The 22,694-nt window shown below is 38.8% G+C and overlaps 1 protein-coding gene across 2 annotated transcripts in view; it reads right to left on the bottom strand.

The window, feature by feature from the left end:
- Window positions 1-21,854, bottom strand: part of RAD50 (RAD50 double strand break repair protein) — a 42,710-nt gene extending 20,856 nt beyond the window's left edge. The window contains exons 1-13 of one of the 2 annotated variants that reach the window (XM_060765223.2): window positions 21,670-21,854; window positions 18,681-18,860; window positions 17,952-18,035; window positions 14,742-14,893; window positions 13,415-13,600; window positions 13,065-13,269; window positions 12,161-12,289; window positions 10,245-10,410; window positions 9,541-9,734; window positions 8,929-9,135; window positions 4,284-4,466; window positions 3,574-3,731; window positions 458-633 (exon numbers count right to left, since the gene is read on the bottom strand). In XM_060765223.2, the coding sequence (XP_060621206.2) occupies window positions 458-633; window positions 3,574-3,731; window positions 4,284-4,466; window positions 8,929-9,135; window positions 9,541-9,734; window positions 10,245-10,410; window positions 12,161-12,289; window positions 13,065-13,269; window positions 13,415-13,600; window positions 14,742-14,893; window positions 17,952-18,035; window positions 18,681-18,809 (1,969 nt within the window). In that variant the 5' untranslated portion in view covers window positions 18,810-18,860; window positions 21,670-21,854. The remainder of the gene's footprint in view (window positions 1-457; window positions 634-3,573; window positions 3,732-4,283; window positions 4,467-8,928; window positions 9,136-9,540; window positions 9,735-10,244; window positions 10,411-12,160; window positions 12,290-13,064; window positions 13,270-13,414; window positions 13,601-14,741; window positions 14,894-17,951; window positions 18,036-18,680; window positions 18,861-21,669) is intronic. The other variant, XM_060765222.2, reaches the window with a different exon arrangement.
- Between the last annotated feature and the right edge of the window lie 840 nt (window positions 21,855-22,694).

The raw sequence follows: 22,694 nt of genomic DNA, 5'->3' as shown, positions 1-22,694 counted from the left end.
AACTGGTTGGGATGTCTGGGAGTTGTAGGCCAAAACACCTGGGGACCCACAGGTTGAGAACCACTGAGCAGGATCCAACAGTGAAAGTCTGGCAGAAGTAGAAGGGAAGATGCTCTCTCCTGCTTCCACCCTTCAGTGTAAAACATGCTCCCCAACAGGATTTAGATATGCCAGAGGGCTGCTGGGAGGGAGAGATTTGCCGATACTGCTAGGGTCACATTGAATTAAACCAATGAGGAAGTCTGGCATGTTTTAGAACTGCAAGGGAAAGCATGAGATAATTTCAGCTTTATGTCAGGTACAAAATATTTAGTACGATTATAATTATTAAAAAGGAAGAAGTCAGTATCATATATCTGAGTTAAAAAAAAATACATCATGTGAATTTAAAACTGAAACAGAGTATTGCAAAAAACAAACCCCAAAACCAAAACCCTGTAGAAAAATAGAAGCTAACCTCGCTGCTTGGATGCTTTTTCAATGTCTTCCAGAAGTCTATAAAGATCACTTTCAAAATCCTGGCTTCCACAGACATCAAAAAGCTGTTCTTCATAACTGGACAGCTGCTCTTCTTTCTTCCTTAATTCAGTGCTAATATGATTTTTGTTTTGCTCGACTGAAACAAGTTCTTTGCTGAAATGTAAGTATTGTTGCAATCAGAAATTAGGTGGGATTATTCTTGCCATTTGAGTTTTTAAACTTTTTATGTAAAAGAAAACCCTGGCTAAATATTTTAATCCTTTCTTTTAGTATGTAATAAAAATATTGAGCTATAGGTTTGCTGCATGTCAGCCTGGCATGGAGATTTGAATGCTGGACACTGAAAGACCAGGACTCAAATTCCCACTAGACAATGGAAAAGCATTGGGCAAGCTTTGGTCAAACGCACTTTCTCAACCTCAGAGGAAGGCAAGCTCAAACTCCCTCATGACAAATTCTGCCAAGATAATCTAGTGAAAGATTTCCCTTAGCCATTAGTCAGAAATGATTTGAAGGCACACAGCAACACTTCAGATAGAATTGAAAAGCATCTACATAAGTAAGAAACAAAAAGGAGACAAGCTTCAAATGCTAACTGATGGTCACCCTGTTTTAGCCTATACGAGGAAAGGAATTCTTCATGGTAAAAAACAGAATATGTACAAATCTATGTTACATTTTATAAAAGAGACAAAAACACTCAATTAACCATATCTTATTTTAAAAACACAAGGTAATATTATTATTCATAACTGAAGCATTCACACCAGTCAACAAAAATCTCTGAAATTGTAGAAAACACTTTCCAGAAGGTCTGACCAGTAAGTATTAAAATAGCATTACTACTTCATAGACCAACCCTTTGGAGAGTGTTGCCTGTAATTTTGGAGATTACTACGGAATTATATCTACACTTTTGATTTGAAAAGTACCATAGTTTAATAGCATGCATGCTTTTGATATGAAAAATAACATTACCTTGTGTGTTTTTGTATATGTTTAATTTAGTGTTGTAATGTCTCTTAATACTGTTAACAGCCCAACAAAAAAAGTTATTGGTGTCTTGGTTTTCAGACCTGTTCATGGGGTTATTCGGGGCACTGATTCAGAAAATTGCATTAGATATACTATATCAGCACTAATTACTTAGATATGGTTATCATGGTTATCTATGGGTGACCAGATGATGACTGGAGCAGATGATGATCATCTGTATCTCAAAACCTTGCGCTGATGGAGGGAACTGGTGCCATTTTTGGAATCAGCAGGTCAAATATACCCAGAAACAAGACTAACATTTGAGGCACCAAAATGTGTGTTGGCCACTGATAGATGGATATTTATGTTGTTTTTAGCCTCTGAAGAAAAGAAGTCCTATCGTAGCAAAATTCCATCAAATATGGTAACTGGTCAAAATAGAGTACTTCTCACTATTCAATACACTGAAGCCCTGTTTTATTAACCTTTCTCCAATTTATTTCTTTTCTGTAAAATCCAAGGAAGAATCCAGTGTCTCCTCATGTTTACTATTCTATTATATTTCAGAAGACATAGATGCAAATTAGAGGAGGAGAGCTGCTTGGTTTCACATGTCATGGGGCACAAACCATGGACAAAGAAAACTCGCTTGCAGCTCCAGCGTGGTTGACACACACACAAATATCTTGTCACATCATGTAAATGCATTTGATCTCTAAGAACCTGTGCTTTATAAAAAGGGTAGAACGCGAGGGGAGTTTAAAACAAAAACCTTCTGTCCATAATCTGACAAGGAAAAATGATAAATAAATATTTACACCCTGCAACCATCTCTTTGAAGGGACTTGGGGCAGCTTAAATTGGGACCAAGCCCAACATACAGCAAAATTTACCAGCTAAAGCATAGTAACATATAATATAACATAAACAAGCTAATGAAAACAATTGATGTCAAGGAATGCATCGAACTACACAACAATCAAAGCACAATAACATGGGGGGGGGGGTGTTTGAAGAAATATGCCTTTCTAATTGCACTGGCATGGGACAAAGCTCAACAAAATATCTACAGGCAACATTCTGGTTGCTAATGCTAATGTGTCTGACCATCCCCTCTATCAGTTACCCAAACCACAAACGCCCTGCAAGTCTCTTTCTCCCTATCACTTTAACATCTCTTTTACGTCCGTCTGCATTTTCCACTTCCTTCCTCTACAGCCTTACACCCTTCTCATGTCTGTCCCACTTCCTTTCTCAAAGTCCTGTTCTGATTGCTGAAGCTCTATACAGGCAGAGCGTGCAGTATCTTGAGAACTGTCCCTATCCACATAAACCCGCTTCACCTTTGGAGATCTTCTATCAAAGCTCTGCTTTATCCTCCCCCAGGACTGCAGCCAGAAGCACAATTGGTGGCAAGACCTCACTTCCAAAAGCCCAGTAATGTATGAGATTAAGATTATTGCTAATTCTTGCAAAGCAAATAAGGCAACAGAAAAGAACATTGACACTGTATATTTTGGTCAGTCATTGACAACATGCTCTACATAGTGGCTCAAATCAGTCTTCTGTGATTTAAGAAGTTTGCCCACATCAGTAGACAACTAAAACTAATTTATGTGATTTTAAATTGTTGTTTTAATGTGCTGTTTTTAACTGGTTGGTTTTTAATGTTTGTTTATTTACCGATGATATGGGTATATTCGGCATCTAATTGTTGCCTTTGCAAGGCCGCCCTGAGTCCCCTTCAGAGTCGAGAAGGGTGGGGTATTAGTGCGGCAAATAAATAATAAATACATTTTCAGGAGATATTTCCTGCTTTAGCTTTGAAAAGAAGGCTTGGAATACTGTTGTTTTTAATAATAATTTTACTTTTAATTATTTTTAACTTTATTTTCTGTCTTGGATTTTTCTAAAATAAAAAGGGGAAAATGCTGGAAACAAATGCTTCTTGGGGAAAAATCCATCATAACCGTTTGTTTAAGTAGGATTCACTTCCATGAGCAGAGGTCCTTTTGCAGTAGTATGGAGCAGACTGCATCCTTTACTAATAAATAGAACACTGTAAAAAAAAAGACTTTCAATGAACCCAAATACCCCACTAGAAAGAATACGTACTTGAGTTTGGCAAGTCTGTCTCTTGTCTGATTAATTTCTTTCATTTTAGAGTGAAGCCAATCTTCGAGCTGTCGTTTATTTGGGAAATAGCCGAGTAAGGAGATTAACTCTTCATTGTGTCTGGACTTTATTTTTCTGATTTGCTCTTCTTTGTCAGCCTTTAAATAAAACGATGGATACAAATAATTTTCAACTGTACTCTTCAATTACATATTTGCTGAAAGGCAAACAAAACATTTGCAATACAGGAATAATGTCAACCTCGGGGTAATGTGTTTTTTCTACTCCTCTGATCTCCCCCTCCATGCTTTGAAGCTAATCATATGTTATAAGTGTTTTCCAATAACTACTTTATTCATTAGTAAATTTCATTTATATGCTGCCTTTCTCCTAAAGTGGGACCCAAAGACAACTACTTTAAATGGCTTAAAAATAAGTCTCCCAAAACTCTTTAAATCACTTCAATCATATAAAATTATTTTAAATACTTAAAAAAAGAAGACACATACACCTCACTAAGGAGTATCTCTGCATGCACATTAAAATCCTGTTTAAACAAAAGCAGGGAGGGGAGAGAACCATGATTCAATCACATAATGCCAACCAATCTATTCAACATTCCTTTTGAACTAGGCCTTTTTTTTTAAAAAAAAAGTGCTCTACATATTATGTGCTACAGAATATTAACAGTATTAGATAAAATGCACTACTTTATCTTTCTTCAGCATGTCCATTTGAGTTATAATTGCTGTATTTAAGTTCAACTGTTCCATCTCCTTATCCAGCTTTCGAAGAATACCATCCAAATCTGACTTCTCTTTTTGAAGCTCCTTTATTTCTTTTTCCAGGATGTCAACCTTGCAGTTTTTTTCAGCTTCATCTAGTTCATGATTCTAAGTAGAAGAAAATAATGCAACCAGACAAGAGTTCATTTTTAAAATCACACTGAAGAGTCAAAACTGGAATAGTATTCACTCAGTTAAAAACAGTTTTAGCATTAGCAAGAACATTACAGCTGCTGAAGAAGAGTTTAACCATATTACGTCAGTAAACATAAGCCTCAGATAACTAAATGCTCATCCACATGGAAAAGGCTCCTGTGTACAGCAATTCAGGCAGGCAGTTAAACTACCATGTTCTCTGGATTCCTGTTCCTCCAACCAACCCCATATTTTAATTAAGAATATTATATGGAGGTAGACATGTGAATGCCCACATGCAGTCAGGTCCAAGGAGAAACAAGCAGTTCAACGCAGTAGACCCTTGGTATCCAGGGGTTTCTTGTGTCCCATTATTTATTTATTTATTTATTTCACAGTTTTGTATACCGAGCTTCTCAACCTCATTGAGGGACTCAGCCCAGTTTACAGCCATAAAAACATATACATTCATTAAAATATCATATATCACAATTACAAAAACTTTAAAATAACACTATTACATACAGTAGTGCAGTAAACTGAGTTCCTTTACATAAAATGGCAAACCCAAGTTTTGCTTTTGGATTTTATTTTAAAATATATTTTAAAACCATGGATGGATATGGAGGGAGGGTGTTGTCACATTATATCACTGCTGCACTGCTGTTTTTCTGTTCTCAAAAGAGATAGTTCAAAATACAGAGAGCTTCTTAAAGACCCTTGCTAGAACACTTGTGACCTTGTGGTTGGTATGGCCACCTAGCCAAGGACCAAGTCATTAATTGGATTCCACATGCCAATTACAAAGCTCACACTGGAAGCCACCACAGCGGGATGGGCACCTCAAACTTCCTTGCCTCACTCTTTCAGTAACCCCAAATATGTATGCAGAATCACTGACCAAACCTATCCTAACCTGCCCCATCTGTTATTCAATTTGGTTTGTTAAACAATTATTAGAATTAATACCATATATTCTGGTGTATAAGACTAATTTTTAACTCAAGAAAATCTTCTCAAAAGTCAGGGGTCGTCTTATATGCATGGGTAGTCTTATACATAGGAGTCGTCTTATATGTTGGAGTAGCCTCACCGGGAAGGTGTAAGTGAAGGGCGGAGCAAGCTGCATGCGTCCGTGGCGCCCGGGGTATGGAAAAAAGAGATAGAGTGCCTCTGGGCCCAGAAAAACACAAGTCTTTTACTTGTCTGGCCTGCCCTTGTATCCTATTACCGTACCTCCTCCTCTGCCTCTCAGATCTCTCTTCTGAAGACTGCAGTGAAGTGGTGCAGGTGCGCAGGTGCGAGATCTGAGAGGCAGAGAAGGAAGCACTGTAATAGGAAAATCACCATATTGAAATCAAATCAAAGGGTCAGGGCCTTCTCGGTGGTAGCCCCCCGCCTGTGGAATTTGCTTCCCGGGGAAATTAGGTCATCGTCATCCCTCCTCACCTTTAGAAAGAAGGTAAAAATGTGGTTGTGGGACCAGGCCTTCGGGAAATTAGGTTAAAGGACAATTGATAATGTTTGACTATGGTTTGGAAGTGGATTTGGATAAGTTAAGCAGAGTAATCATTAGTATATGGCTAGATAAATAGCCACCAGACTGGCAATAGCTAAATGGATCGTAAGTATACTGTTTAATCTTTATTTATTAATGTTCATGTTTTTAATTGTTATGTTTGCTATTTTGTATTTATGATGTGGCATTGAATTATTGCCAATTGGAAGCCACCCTGAGTCCCCCTAGGGGTTGATAAGGGCGGGGTAAAAATGTTCGAAATAAATAAAATAAATAAAAATAAATATGATGCTTTTAAAATTTTTATTTGGTGTGTGAGGGGTAGTCTTATACGGTGAGTATATCCCAAACTCTATATTTAATTGGAAAAGTTGGGGGTCATCTTATACGCTCAGTTGTCTTATATGCTGGAATATACAGGTAATTTAAATCTCACAACTGAGGTTGGGTGGATAGGACTCCTCTATAAGTCACCAATGGGAGCAGGGCAATATTGGGAAATTCCGGGAGAGGGTTTTCTCTGATATGACACCCTAGATGTTATACATCTCCCTTTCAGATGCCCGAGTGGTATCAACACTGGAGTCATGAGGGCACCAAATAATACATGGCTTTTAATGAAAGCTGTTGGAGTCTAACTGATTTTATCCATATATGCTCTTAAAATAGTCATGGAGTGTTTTGATTGATTTGAATTGTCTTGTTTTGTCATTTTAAACTCTGATACTCTTTAAATTAGTTTCTATTGATTCATATCATTGAGTAAATTCATCTGATACAATACTATCCCAAGACTCTTTGAAATAGAAGTAGTTTAAGAGATAAATCTATATCTAACGCATCAAAAACTATCAAAATTTTATCCAAATGTCAAAGGTAAAAAATGTGAGGACCATAAAGTAACATTCTTTCATATATGGTGGACATGCAAGTTGGCCAAAAATACTGGAAGGACATCCAAGAGAAAATCGAAAAAATATTAGACATCAAATTAAAATCTAAAACCGAGTATTTTCTACTGGGAATTATAGACTTTGAGACAGATAAAAATAAAGAGAAACTTTTCAGCTATTTAACAACTGCGGCCAAAATAGCATATGCTCAAAAATGGAGAACAAAAGAATTACAATCATTAGAACAATGGATATTAAAAATAATAGACATAATGAAAATGGGCAAATTAACTCAATTAATAAGCCAATATTTGCAGGGGAAAATATAATAGACTGGGCAGTACTGATGAAACAAGACAAAATGAAATGGACAGAAGGGATAAATTTTTAGGACAGAAACTGTTCTCCAGAGGAGAGCGACACAAAGAGGGAAGAGCAGATATAAAATGAGCTGGGTTAAGGACAATGAAAACACCCGTGGGACTGGAAGCCATTTTTTTTTCTTTTTTAAAATTTTCTTCTCTCCACCTACCCACCCACTCTTTTTAACCCCATCCATTTCTTCTTTTTCTTTCTTTCCTTTTTTCTTTTTCTCTTCCTAGATTTCACAGATCTATATAAATAAAAATGTAATGTTCGTTTGAGGGATTAACAGAACTCAAAAACCAGTGGGCCAATTGACACCAAATTTGGACAGCATACACCTAACAACCCAATGTATGTCCTTCACTCATTTTTTTTTGATTTTGTCATTTGGGAGTTGTAGTTGCTGGGATTAATAGTTCACCTATCAAAGAGCATTCTGAACTCCACCAATGATGGAACTGAACCAAAGGTGACATACAGGACTCCCATGACCAACAGAAAACACTAGAAGGGTTTGGTTGACCTTGAGTTTGGGAGTTGTAATTCACCTACATCCAGAGAGCACTGTGGACTCAAACAATGATGGATCTGGACCAAACTTGGCACAAATATTCCATATGCCCAAATATGAACACAGATGGAGTTAGGGGGAAATAGACCTTGACATTTGGGAGTTGTAGTTACTGGGATTTATAGTTCACCTACAATAAAATAGCATTGTGAACCCCAACAATGACAGAATTAGGGAAAACTTCCCACACAGAACCCCCATGACCAACAGAAAATACTTAAGGCCATCCTGTCCAAATCCCTTCACCAGGGCAAAAAACATAATCAAAGCCCTCCTGACAAAGAGCCATCCAGCCATAGATATAGATAGATAGATAGATAGATAGATATGATTCACACACACATATATAGTATTATAGATTTGAAAGGGACCCCTAAAGAAGGACAATGACATGTTGCCTGTTCCAGAGTAGGCAAACCAGACAATCTCCACATCAACACTGACAAAGAAACAGCAAGAAATACTATTTACCAACAAGCACCATAACATTACATATATTAGAAACAAACACTTTCTCATTACTTTATTTTCCATATCATAAAACTGGGCCACAGCAACGCGTGGCAGGGGACGGCTAGTTGTTAATATACCTACCCCTTTCCCCCATTTTTAAACATTGTCAAAAATCATTATTTTACTTCTTCAATAAAAATTATATATGTGTGTATATGTGTGTATGATAAATCTATAAAAATAGATATGGTTACCAAAGCTGTGGAGTCAGAGTCACAAGCAATTTTGGATAGAGTCAGAGCTAGTAGTATTTCCTTATATTCGATTTTAGAATAACACTTACAAGTCCTGTACTGTAAAACTCACTTATCCACAGGGAATACATTCCAATATTCCCCATGGATGCCTGAAATCTTGGATAGTACCAAACTTTTTCTGAAACTTGATTGACTGAAACCATGGAAAACTACATTCTGGATGGGTGGGGGAGGGGGGGACGTAATATTTCTGGACTGCAACTAACTGGTCATCCATCCAAACACTACCCAGGACTTACCCTGCTTAGCTTCAATGATCCAATGAGATCCAAGGCCTTTAGAGCATTTACCTGATGTTATTAAAGGTAAATCTTACCGCCTTGGCAAGTTCTTGATCTAGTTCTAGAAGTCGATCTGAAGACCCTTCTAGCTGTTGTAATTCTTGTTTCAGGTTCTTTACTTCAAGCCTTTTTTTATTCTGAATGTCTGACTTCAGCTCAATAGTTCTTTCAAGTCCAGTTTTTTTATCCCTTATTTCATCGATTTGCTTCTGCTTTGTTGCCTCCTTCTCCTCAAATTCTCTCTGAAAAAGTCATGGAAAGTATTTACTCAAAGGCTCAATATATCTGAAGTTAGTTTCACAAATACAAGAGGAACCTATGTGGGCTTACATACATTTAGAATAAAGAGAATGAGTTTAGCTACATTCAGTCCCTTGCCCAATAAACATAAAGGAAAAGGATAATCTATGCCCTGTGCATTGAAGTACGTTACTACTAATTTGATGTGAGCTACACCTTCAGGAACAAGCTTGATATATACAAATCAATTTAAAATGTAGTCAGATGTCACACCATTTTGGTGTAGTTTACAATGGAATAGATTTGCATATGTTTGAACCCTGACCTCTCCACAGATTTAGAATGTGGTCTTTTCCCCCCTTATGTTAAATCATCTGAGTTTTTAGTGACTGTGAAAACATACTAACCACCAACTGATCAGCTGTTGCCTTGTCTTTGTCCTGTCTTTCCTTCACAAGACTGTGAAAACTGTTGATTTGCCTTTCATTAAAAGGTGCTCTTTTAAATCCTTCCAGTTCCAACTGAGCTGCCAAAGACTGAATTAAGGAATCTCTTGTTCTAATTTGCTGCTGGTGGCGATCTGCTTGCAGTTGAAGGCGACCTTTCACAGAGACATAAGCAATTAAGGCAAAATATTTAAACAAATTCATTTCCAATTATTGATTGCCTGGTTTCCTAGGGAGAATAAACTTAACCTCCAAGCAAGTAGGGCTGATTGAGCATCTCACATTTGAAGCTATTGTACAATAGTTACTACCAAGTCCTTCATTTATAGCAAGAAGAGTTTTCCACATCCTCTTCTCTCCCCCCCCCCAAAAAACCCCCATAAATGCTCATCACACACATCAATGTGAAAAATTTTTTTTAAAAAAAACCCCCAATTTTGATTGAAACGCAACGAAGTCAAATAAATAGTATTGTGGGATAGACTGAGTCATGGACTAATGCTTGATAACATCCTTGACTGAATGTACACAATTGGCAAGAGGGATCAAAATAATCACTCACAGACATCAATGTAGCAACATATTTTGAGATGTTACCTCAAAGAAGAGGCGCATATTGATTTACATACATTCATTGTGAGTGTTAGACATTAAACAAATGGTACCTTGTTCAACCAATAGTTCTGATTTTTCTCTATTGAATCTTTGGCATTCTTTGTTTGCTCTTTCCAGCTCTCTCTGACATTCTGCTAATCTCCTCTCCTTTTCTCTCACAGTTTTCTGGTGGTTTTGATACATTTCTCTAAGTTGTTCGTCAGTTCCTTGAAAAACCTAAGGTGACAGTTCAGGAAAAAGAAATGTAATCAATAATATTTTTATCACATGGGAGACTAAAGGGCAAAATACACATGATGCAGGAAATCTGTGATTAGCATCATTCTTAACTAAGAAAAATAAGAGAGAGGGAGGGAGAGAGAAGGAAGGATGGAAAGAGAAAGATCTAATCAGATGACCCACATGGTTGCTTTCACTCTTAGGATCATTGGAAAGTAGTGCACTTTTCTGGTCCAGACACCACTATCAACTCAGGGAATGCAAGGGGGGCCCTATAAATTTTCCAGGACAATTTGGTTAGATCCAACAAAGACACCCTCCCCCTGTCCAGTTCTTCAATCACATATTTGTCTTATAATCAGTCCTGAAGCCAGATTGAGATAGATCTAGATAACAGAACATTGGGTTTTTTATTATCAATATTACAAAGGCAGAAAACAAATATATTAAATATAAATCAATAACAATGGTTAATTCATCAAAGACTGCCAGATTCAATTTAATTAATTTTAATTTATGATTAATTATTATTATTAAAATGATCAACAGTCATGTATCTGTACTATAGTTTTCCTGTGAAAAATCTAGTATGTTCCTTGAGCAGTAACATTGAAAAAGTAGCAACTCTCCTCAAAACCCTGAATTCCTTGTTACAAAGAAAGGCATCCTTCTTCTGACAAAATTGACCAGTGAGTTCCATTTCTGACCACTCAGGTGTATGTTTTCTCTATTATGTTTAATGAAAGAAGTATTAAACAAATAATGGGAAGATTCTCCACTTCATCTGATCCATGATAACAAAGTGTAATTCAATCTTTCTCTTCAGAACTATTGGAAAACAACTCCTATTATCCCCAAGCCAGTATGGGAAATTGCAAGAACTGTTGAATCCCTATGGAAGACAACTAGATAAGGAAGTGTGACATAAATCATAAGTTTTCAGCATATCTACTGCCAAGAAATGAAGAGTATGCTATGAGTTAAGTTCCTTCCACAGACTAAACTGAAATGATGAATTTAAACAGTCTTCTACACCTTGAACATTATATATACCAAGGAGGTATCATTAGAGGCTAAAATATTTATAGACTTAGGAGATGGAGAACCTTACTGTCAAAATAAATTTTAGTATAGAATTTTACTCCTTTTTAAACTAAAACTCGTTTCTCTACAATGGAAAAAAAATCTTCCAGATGTATGATCCCAAGCTTTCTCCTTCAGTGAACTGGCTATGTAGTGTCATAAATATAATTCTGTTCAATACCCAAGAGTCAAATTACCAATTTCAAGGGGAAAAGCACTGAAGAAGTGGCTGACTACAAAAATAATGAGTGGATATGATATGGATAAAAAACAGAAATGTTTTTCTATTTCTCCAGATAAGCGAAATAAAAAATATAGGATGTAGACTTGCTTATTAGAAAACTGGAACTATGATGATTCAGTATCACCCATAAAAGCTGGCAATGTTGGTAGCGGGGAACATATATGCCTTATTATAGAGACAATATACATTATTATTTGTAATTTGGGAAGGTATGCCCCAAATTAAATTATTTTTGAACCCAAATAGCATGGAACAGTGCACCCTTCTTAATCCGGGAAAGTTCAAAATCTGGAAGTGCTCACTACAGGGTCTTTGGGGCAAAAATATCTTTTTGGTTCTGCTTTCTTTTCACAACTGCCTATCCATGGTGTAATTCATAATCTACTTCAGAGAAGACAATGCTAACGACACATTGCCAACCTTTTCCATCTTCTGTTGCAAATCTTGATTATCCTTTTCCATCTGCTTTTTCCGACTTTCCAGAGCTTTGATGTCATTGTCAAGTTTCATTACTTTCACAAGATTCTGTTCTATTTCCGTCAGACGATTCTGATAAAGAGAAAATACTAAAAATAAACAAGGCAATGTTGTAAGTTTACCGAACTCACCTCCTGGGACAGAGGAAGGACCAGTATCCCTATTCCTATTTGAACCATCCCTCTTGTTCACTTGCATGGAATTACATACATCTTTCATCATGCAATGACTTTTTGTCTTTAGCTACAAGACAAATGTGTAAATACCAAACAGTCACAAAATATTTATTTCTAACTATATCCTGGATTGTACTGAAATCTCTGCACACAGAAACTATCTCATAATTCATTATATGTGTTTAATTTGAACCAACTGTATGTCCTCCGTGTCTTAAATCCAACTGCTAGTCTCAGTTACAGTAGACCAATTGAATCAATTGCTGCATAGTAAGGTAAAACTCATATAAATCCAGCTGAGTCAAAGAAGCTTTGACACAGAACTGGCTCTCTTCTACCCAGGTGACTCGGCCCTGATTTGACACACAGGCCTACACCTAGTTAATAATTCCAGTCTTTGCACATAAGAAGGCTGCCCTTTTTAGAATAAAAAAATGCAATCACACCTTCTGGAGTTGACTTTTGACCAATGATAAATAGTAGCAGTAAGTGTTAAATAATAAACATGTATAGAAAGATGGTTGTTTTACATGCTACCAGCAAACAGTAGCTTAAATAATGTATATATACATAAATGTAGAACTCTGTTTCAAATGTTCTAACATAACTATGCAGTTTTGTAATTTCCAATAATATACACCCAATAGAATACAACTAGAGACATTAATTACCTTTAGAGGTTCAAGCTGGTTCTCAATAGACCTGACATTTTCCTTGGAGGCTGCCAACTGAGTTTCTCTGCTAGTGAGCTGGTTCTGAATTTCGTTGGCTTTTTCTTTGTTCTGTTTCAAGTACCTCAGCTCCACCTGACACTCTTTCACCCGCTGGGCTTGCTTCAGACGTACTTGACGAAGTGTTTCCAAAGCCTTAATGTACCTTATCAGAAGTAAACCAAATTACATTTCAACATAATTAGCATTAATTGCTTCAATGGATGATTAATTTAATGAATGGTTTTTAAATAATTTAAGATTCAAAAGAAAAATCAATTTGGTTTTAACCAAAACAAATATAAATTAACCTTGTTGCTGAAAAGATCTCATCAAATTTTTGCTTCAGAGCCTTTCCTTCACTTAAAGGCCAGTTGGATTCTTCTTGGTGGCAGAAGATGACATTGTTAAGCACAGACTTGGATACACCAAGAGCACTGATCATCTCTCGGTCGATTTCTGCACATTTAGAGCTCAGACTGACCTTGTCTCCATGTCTATATGAACAGAGGGAAAGCATATGCATCTGATGATCCTGCAAAACTTCAATAAATATACTGCAAAAGATGAGAACTCAGGCTTTGTACATTGAGTCTTCATTCATAAGAAAATACATTCCGATGTGGAATGCCCCTGGTATAATTTATAATTACTTTTGGAAGTGACATTTCATAACCTTTTCTGTGAAAAGGAGAGTAGCCTTGTGATCATTCTTGTACAAGTATGCCTCGGTTTTTCCTGGGTTTTACCTCTTTAACATAATTTTTCCTATCACAGGAAGACATAACATGGAAAGAATAGGAATACATTCCTACGTCATTAAAAAGGAGATCAGTTCACCATGTTTTTGGAAATGTTTAAAGCCAAAACTAAAACAATGCATTTGTGAAACGAAACAAACAGCTCCGGTAAGCCTTGCATAAGGAAATAATTACATATTAAATCTTCTAGAGGACACACATGGAAGTGGACACTAAAACGTGTACTGCTTGGTCTGCCTGACAGAACTTACAAATCAGCATATTCACAAAGGCATTGAATCTTGTTTAGTTGCAGATGGTGGAGACATGAACCCCAATTGTGTGCATCTTCCAAAATGTATCCCTAAATAATTTCTTCTTTCAAGAGTCTCAACATTTTTCATAATTTACCTTTTGGTGGCCAAAATTATAGATCTATGTTTTTTCAACCTGTCAGGGTTGCTGGTGAAGCATGTTAATGTTAATGACCCCTTCCTTTCTGTTTTGCTAAGTAAGGCATTCTTGAGGACACTGTTTGTTCGCCTGTTTTACTGTAAGAACACCTAGAGCAGAATTAGATTCTTTCCCAACCAATCTTTATTGCATTGTTTACTGCAAACACATTTTTGAAACCTAACACTGAAAGTCTTTCCCCAGCCCTCCTTTGTCATTTCCCCAATGCCAATGAGGCCAAGACATGGGCTCTCATAACATGACTTTGTAAGAAGCTTCTTTGTTAACTGGGGTATGCCTGTATTTATGACAGTAACGATTATGTTTGAAAAATAATCTCAATATTATTTCACCTGATTAATAGTGGAAGGAGACTAGACAACATGTGTTGGCAAACCCACAAAAGTAGATGCAACTGAAACCGTTTGCATCTTCCCACACTCACTTTGTTCTGGTAATGACTCCTTCAAGAGTTTTAAATTCTGTTTTCTTTCCTTTCTGAGTGCATACCATGGATCGTTGGACAGCTAGAAGCTCTCCATTAACATCACGAAATTGAAGCCGAATCTGAGCTCTGACATCTGTTTCATGGGCAACCTTCAGCAACAAAAGAATTGTTTTTGTAAAGTAATCTCAATAATTTCTAACAGTTACCATCACCACCTGTTCTCTAGACAATGGAACTAAACCATAAACAAATGTATCACTGAAGGGAACAGCTCGAAAACTAGCATTTACATAACCAGCCAGGAAAACTATTATGAAGTCTAATCTGGAACTGGGAAGCCAACCTAACACATGTGCCTAAAAATGTTCAATTACCATGTTTTGCATAATTTGATAATGTTGTATTGTGAAAGGAGTAAATATCGGGGAAGGCCCAAGGTTGTGTGTGTGTTTTTTTAATTAGGGGAAAACGAATATAAGAAAAGGGCCTAGAAGCATGAACTGAAGACTGCATGAAGGGAGACTTAATCCCCTTCCACACAGCTGGATAGAATCAATATTGAACTAGATTATATGGCAGTGTGGACTCAGATAATCCAGTTCAAAGCAGGTATTGTGGATTGTGTGCCTTGATATTCTAGGTCAGGGGTCCTCAAACTTTTTAAACGGGGGGCCGGATTACTGTCCCCCAGACCGTTGGAGGGCCGGACTATAGTTTTTTTTTAAAAAAAAATGATGACCAAATTCCTATGCACACTGCACATGTCCTATTTTGCTACTGTTATGAATCGTAATGTAAATATCTGATATGCATCATGTATTTTTACTGTTACAATCTGAACATAAAGCATGGTTTTAGCATTTCTGGAGATAAAATAGTTCCAATTAAAATGAGGAAAGCATTCTATTTTCTGTCTTTTTGAAAGTGGTTTTTGAAATATGTAAGCATGAGTCCCCTTTCAGGGGGGAGAAGGGCAGGGTATAAATATAGGAAATAAATCTATATAAATAAAAATGTAATGTTTGTTTGTGGGATTAACAGAACTCAAAAACCACTGGATACCTAACAACCCAATGTATGTCCTTCACTAAAAAAAAATTGATTTTGTCATTTGGGAGTTGTAGTTGCTGGGATTTATAGTTTACTTATAATCAAAGAACATTCTGAACCCCATCAACGATGGAATTGAACCAAACTTAGCACACAGTTCTCCCATGACCAACAGAAAATACTGGAAGAGTTTGGTGGGCAGTGTCCTTTGGTTTTAGAGTTGTAGTTCACCTACATCCAGAGATCACTGTGGACTCAAACAAGGATGGATCTGGACCAAACTTGGCACTGATACTCAATATGCCCAAATGTGAACACTGGTGGCATTTGGGGGTTGTATTTGCTGGGATTTATAGTTCACCTGCAATCAAAGAGCATTCTAAACTCCACCAATGATGGAATTGAACCAGTCTTGGTACACAGAACTCTCATGAACAACAGAAAATACTGGAAGGGTTTGGTGGGCATTGACCTTGAGTTTTGGAGTTGTAGTTCACCTGCCTCCATAAATCACTGTGGATTCAATGAAAGATCTGGCCCAAACTTGGCACGAATATTCCATATGCCCAAATGTGAACACTGGTGGAGTATGGGGGAAATAGAATCTTGACATTTGCGAGTTGTAGTTGCTGGGATTTGTAGTTCACCTACAATCACAGAGCATTCTGAACCTCATCAACAATAGAATTGGGCCAAACCTTTCCAGAGCAGCGCGGGATGGAGAAGCCTGTGGAGGGAGAAGCGCTCTCTGCTCTCCCACGGAGAACAGAGAGCGCAGCAGAGCGGACGCCATTCATTCCTCTGTAAGAGACGATCCCTGGTGGCAAGGAAGGCGTGCGCAAATGGTGGAGGCGGCGCCGGGTGGGCGTGGCCAAGCTTCCAGGCCAGGGAAGACAGCATCGTTTGGCCACGCCACCCGGCGCCGCCTCCACCATTTGCGCACGCCTTCCTTGCCACCAGGGATCATCTCTTACAGAGGAATGAATGGTGTCCGCTCTGCTGCGCTTCTCCCTCCACAGGCTTCTCCTTCCACACGGGATGGAGAAGCCTGTGGAGGGAGAAGTGCAGCAGAGCGGGCGCCATTCCTCTGTAACAGAAAATCCCTGGTGGCGCGAATGGTGGAGGCGGCGCCAGGTGGGCGTGGCCAAGCGATGCTGGCTTCCCTGGCCCGGAAGCCTGGCCACGCCCACCCGGCGCCGCCTCCACCATTCGCGCCACCAGGGATTTTCTGTTACAGAGGAATGGCGGCCGCTCTGCTGCGCTCTCTGTTCTCCACGGGAGAGCAGAGAGCGCTTCTCCCTCCACAGGCTTCTCCATCTCGTGTGGAAGGAGAAGCCTGTGGAGGGAGAAGCGCAGCAGAGCAGACGCCATTGGCGGCGGCGAGGGGCTTTGGACAGGCCAGGACAGGCCGCGCGGGCCAGATAAAGGCCCTTGGCAGGCCGCATATGGCCCGCGGGTCGTAGTTTGGGGACCCCTGTTCTAGGTTATAAGGCTGTGTAGAAGGGCCCTAAGAGAGATTTATTCTGATCTATTTTCTGTTTTTGTTTTTAAATACAGTTTTTATAATTTCCAGATATTTCACCTTCACTAAGGTAATATTTTAAAAGACAGACAGATGGACTAAAATGTCTGATTCACATGGAAATCAATGCATAGGTCATCAAATGGTTTTCCATGGTTGCATTATCTCCCAGAATCCCAAATGTACATTTCTATTTCACATAATCTAAACCATTTTTAAAGGCTTCCTGAAATGTCAGTCCTAATTGGCCTGATTCAGTGAAATATACTTGAATATACTGAACAGATTAACAAGAACAGCACTTTGCATAACTTACTCCAATATGTTCACTGCAGCAAAGCACAATACAAAACAAAACAGGAGTTAATAAATCATAGGATAGAGTATTACTCTTGCAAACACACATTTTCGCAAATGGTTATCTATAAGCCATTGATTGTCTCATTCAGAACAAATATTTTATTTTGTACAGCTAATTTTTTTTAAAAAAAACTCTCCTGGAATGAACGGCTTTCAAAACTAGCAGTGCACATGTTAAGTGTGCCATCAATCATTTACTGATGTCTACAAAATTTGTGATAGTCTACTTGTGAGTAGTTACAAGACGTTATGGAATTAGGAAGCCCAATACTTACTTTTGGGTCATGGACAAATGAATTTCCTTTGGTGCCAGGAGGGAAGTCCCCAGTGCAAATATACTTGAGGCATTCTATGATTGTCTGATGAGAATGGAAACAAGTGTCAATAATAATACACAAATAGCTTATCTCTGTTATTTCCAGATAATGATTACAAAACATAACATAGACGCAGCTAACATTTTCTCCATCTCTCTTGCATGTTTTCAACCCATGAGAGTAGTTTACTCATGTGAACAATAGTTAATGTCAAAGGAAACAACTTCATGGTAATCTCAAAGATTAGTCTCTACTACCTAGAATTCAAAGCACATCATATGCAAAGCCAAACTCCAAATTTCTGCAAATTTTCGGATACAAGCCAAGTACTTATGGAAGCTGTTAAACATGCGAAGGAGACAAAGTAATGTTTGGACTATGTTCCTTGAAGATATGCACATACATTTCTAGAACACAATTTCTCCAGTACTCATCCAGTCAAACAGCCATATAACCTAGTCATTTATTTGCAGAACAGAATCAATTTTGCTGAGGATCAGACAAATTAATCTCTGTACTCTTGCAGAAATGGTCAAAGAACTGGATCCGCACTGGGATACAATTTGAAAATTGACATGTTATGCCCACATTTTGAAAATTGAAATTTGTTGTTAACCACATGCCCACACAATCTAATGTATGAAAATGCATTTCACTAAAATGAAATTAAACACAATTGGGTCTCACCGTTTTTCCAGCACCATTTGGGCCCACCAAGATGGTTAAAGGATTAAAGAAACTGATCACTTGCTTATCTTTGTCCTCAATACCAAAGCTCCGCACTCCAAGAATACTCATTTTATCTATCCGAGACATTTTTGAGGAATATTCCTCTTCCAGGAGACACCGGGTTGTATTTTAAATATCCTGGAAAAGAATTGTTCAATAGAAAAACATAGTATATCATTTCTCCTACTTCCTTTTCTTTCCAGACAAAATAAATCAAATTTGATAAGCAGATCAAATCACTAGTCAGAGAAGTAAATTGCTAATACAATGGCAAGTTCTTTCATCACATACACATAATTATTCAGCTCATTACACACATAAACACAATTATTTTGGTACCACTTGATGGTTAACTTCTACTGGAAGCTGACTATAGAATTCTAGTCCTAGAAAGGTGTTATCTCTAGAAGCTGTAGGTCCTCCAGCAGGATTGGAGGAAGCTGAGCAGAGTCACATTGGAAGACTTAGGGCCCTTCCACACAGCTCTATATTCCAGAATCCCACAATATCTGCTTTGAACTGGGTTATCTGAGTCCACATTCCAATAATGTGGGATTTCCTGCCTAGATATTCTGGGATATGGGGCTGACTTTCCGAAAAAAGGTAAAAACTTGGCTCTTTGGGCAAGTTTTGAGAATGCAGCGGAATAGCTAACATGAAACTATGAATGATGAACACGGAATGGCCAGATGATGTCACTGGAAAATGATTTTAACAAGGTGATATCAGTGATTACATGTTTTAATGGTTTTAATATATGTTTTTATATTGTTATGTTGACTGTTTTTAATTGCACTTTTATGAGTGCATGGCATCGAATCATGCCAATCTGTAATCCGCCTTGAGTTGGTTGAGAAAGGCGGGCTATAAATGTCATAAATAAATAAATCCAAATTCAAAGCAGAACATGTCAGGTTTTATTCAGCTGTGTGGAAGTGACCCTAGAAAGTCCAGACAGGCCCTTTATCCCAGGATCTGATTCCAGTTTTTTTCTGCTTTAGACTGGAATATATCAGTCCACAAAGCCAGATAATCTGAAATAAACAGAAAACCTGGGATCAGATCCTGGGATATAGGGCCTGTCTGGAAGGGCCCCTAGTGAAAACATTTTCATCAAATCAATAAATAATCAAATTCACAAAAGTCAAAACTGCAGATGTGGAGGGATTATTGTTAATGTCCAGGCCCTGGCTCTCTGTGGACCTTTGTGATATGATATAGGGCCCTTCCACACAGCAATATAACCCAGAATATCAAGGCAGATAATCCACAAGATCTGCTTTTGAACTGGGTTATCTGAGTCCACACTGCCATATAACCCAGTTCAAAGAATGTAATTTTGAGATTTCATATAGCTGCGTGGAAGGGGTCTAAGTTTCTCTCTTCCACTCTCAAATAGTATGGCCAATGGCTAGGGCAGTGGTTCTCAACCTGTGAGTCCACAGGAGTTTTGGCCTTCAACTCCCATAAATCCCAGCCAGTTTACCAGCTGCTAAAAGCCACAACACCTAGGGACCCATGGGTTGAAAACCATTGGGTTGGGGAACCACAGCAGTAGCCCAACATCTGGACAACCATAAATAAATAAAAGTTGTTGAAGGCTTTCATGGCCTGAATCACTGGGTTGCTGTAAGTTTTTTGGGCTGTATGGCCATGTTCCAGAAGCAATCTCTCCTGACATTTCGCCTGCATCTATGCTGTAGATGCAGATGAAACATCAGGAGAGAATGTTTCTGGAACATGGCCATGCAGCCCGAAAAACTTACAGCTACCCAAATAAAAGTTGGTCCCATTACAACACTGGTCTAAATATGACCACAGCTCTTTCAAACCACATAAACAAAGCATTTACGGAAAGTTAACCACCCCAATCTTCTGCACTGATAAGGAGTTGGCTTCTCACCTCCCACTCAGTGATTTCAGTAACCACAGCTCAGCTGGAGAACCCTGCCAGGAGGCAGAAAGGCCGTCTATCAGAGCCCAATCACATTAATGGTTAAGCTCAATCCAGCAGAGTGGTTCTGAGGGAGGAAGGAGTGGGTGAAGGCATGGGGCTGCCTCATCCCTTTAATAATAATAATAATAATAATAATAATAATAATAATCTTTATTTATACCCTGCCACTATCTCTCAAAGGGGACTCGGGGCGGCTTACATGAGGCCAAGCCCAACAATTACAACAACGCAAATATATACATAAGAATACAATATAAGGAAATAAAATAAAATACAAAAAAGTATAAACATCTCATACAATATAAAATCAAGAGTATTTGAACACGGAAATTTGGTCACAATGGGCGAGGCCGGTTATAGAAATTAAAAGTTTAAAAACATTGGGTGAGAGAGCAATGCAATATATTTGGACAAGGGATCCGAGGGATGAAGTGGGGTTTAACTGCACTAACAAGTAAAATAAAGTACTTCTGAGGACATTTTATGTAGTTTGTTCAGATCAGGAATTATTATTCATTCATTCATTTCTCTAATGGTCCGCAGCCTGACAAACACAGGGTGCTATGGGAGCGGTGGAGTGTTTGGGTTGAGACGGTGCAGCACTTCAGTATCTTTGGTGGTTGTACAAAAAGGAATCCTACCAAGTACATCCAGGTAACAAGAAATTCCTGGTGACATATTCTTTTCTGGTTGCATATGTGCCTTGATGTTACATGATGACCTGCCAAAAACATTGGGTGTCCCCGCTATACAGGGTGGAGACTAGAGAGGGATCCTGTACCTTCAGTGAAGACCTGGGCCAACTTGGGCCCTCCAGGTGTTTTGGACTTCAACTCCCACCATTCCTAATAGCCTCAGGCCCCTTCCTCAGGGGAAAAGGAAAGGGCCTGAGGCTGTTAGGAATGGTGGGAGTTGAAGTCCAAAACACCTGGAGGGCCCAAGTTGGCCCAGGCCTGGTTTAGACGCACCCTGAGATTCTAGGAGAGTTACCTGGCTGCAGAGTTACCTGGCTGCAGATGGGAGGGCAGAGGAGAACAGGCTCAGGCAGAAGAGGAAAAGGAGGAAGGCGTGTGCGTGAAAGAAGGGAAGCCTCAACCCCGTGACGCAAAACAAGAGGGACCACACACCCGCGCGCCACTCTTCCCTAGCAAATCAAACCAGCGCCAACTTCGTTCGAACCGCAGAACGCGCCACGGCGACGTCATCACCGCCCGCGCGCACTCCGCCGCCGCACCATAGAGATAGAAAGAAGTAGACTAGCTCTATTCTCTCTGCTCACAGCTAACATTGTTTTAGCCCTCGGGAGCCAGAAGTATAAATTCTTAAGTGTCGACGTGATTGAGTATATTAAGCACAAACCATGCTACCACGCTTGATGCTTATACAGCAAGGCCCTAGCTCTAGTACTCCAGGTGTCTGGGACTTCAACTCCCAGAAGCCTTTGTTGTCTTTGTTGGTGGTCAGGAATTCTGGGAGTGGAAGTCCAAAACATTTGGAAGCGCTCAGTATATCCTCTCATTTCCTTGGGCCCTTCCACACAGCCCTATATTCCAGAATATCAAGGCAGAAAACCCCACATTATCTGAGTGTGGACTCAGATAACCCAATTCAAAGCACATATTGTGGGATTTTCTGCCTTGATATTCTGGGATATAGGGCTGTGTGGAAGGGCCTTTGGGCTTCTCAGTTGTTAGACTGAGGGCCCTTCCACACAGCCCTATATCCCAGAATATCAAGGCAGAAAATCCCAAAATAGCAGAGTGTGGATTCAGATAACCCAGTTCAAAGCACATATTGTGGGATTTTCTGCCTTGATATTCTGGGATATAGGGTTGTGTGGAAGGGCCTTTGGGCTTCTCAGTTGTTAGACTGAGGCCCCTTCCACATGTCCCCGAGACAGCCCTATATCCCAGAATATCAAGGCAGAAAATACCAAAATATCTGAGTGTGGATTCAGATAACTTAGTTCAAAGCACATATTGTGGGACTTTCTGCCTTGATATTCTGGCATATAG

This window comes from Anolis sagrei, chromosome 2 (assembly GCF_037176765.1).
Source record: "Anolis sagrei isolate rAnoSag1 chromosome 2, rAnoSag1.mat, whole genome shotgun sequence".
NCBI classification, from domain to species: Eukaryota; Metazoa; Chordata; class Lepidosauria; order Squamata; family Dactyloidae; genus Anolis; species Anolis sagrei.
This window is presented reverse-complemented; position numbering and strand designations above follow the sequence as displayed.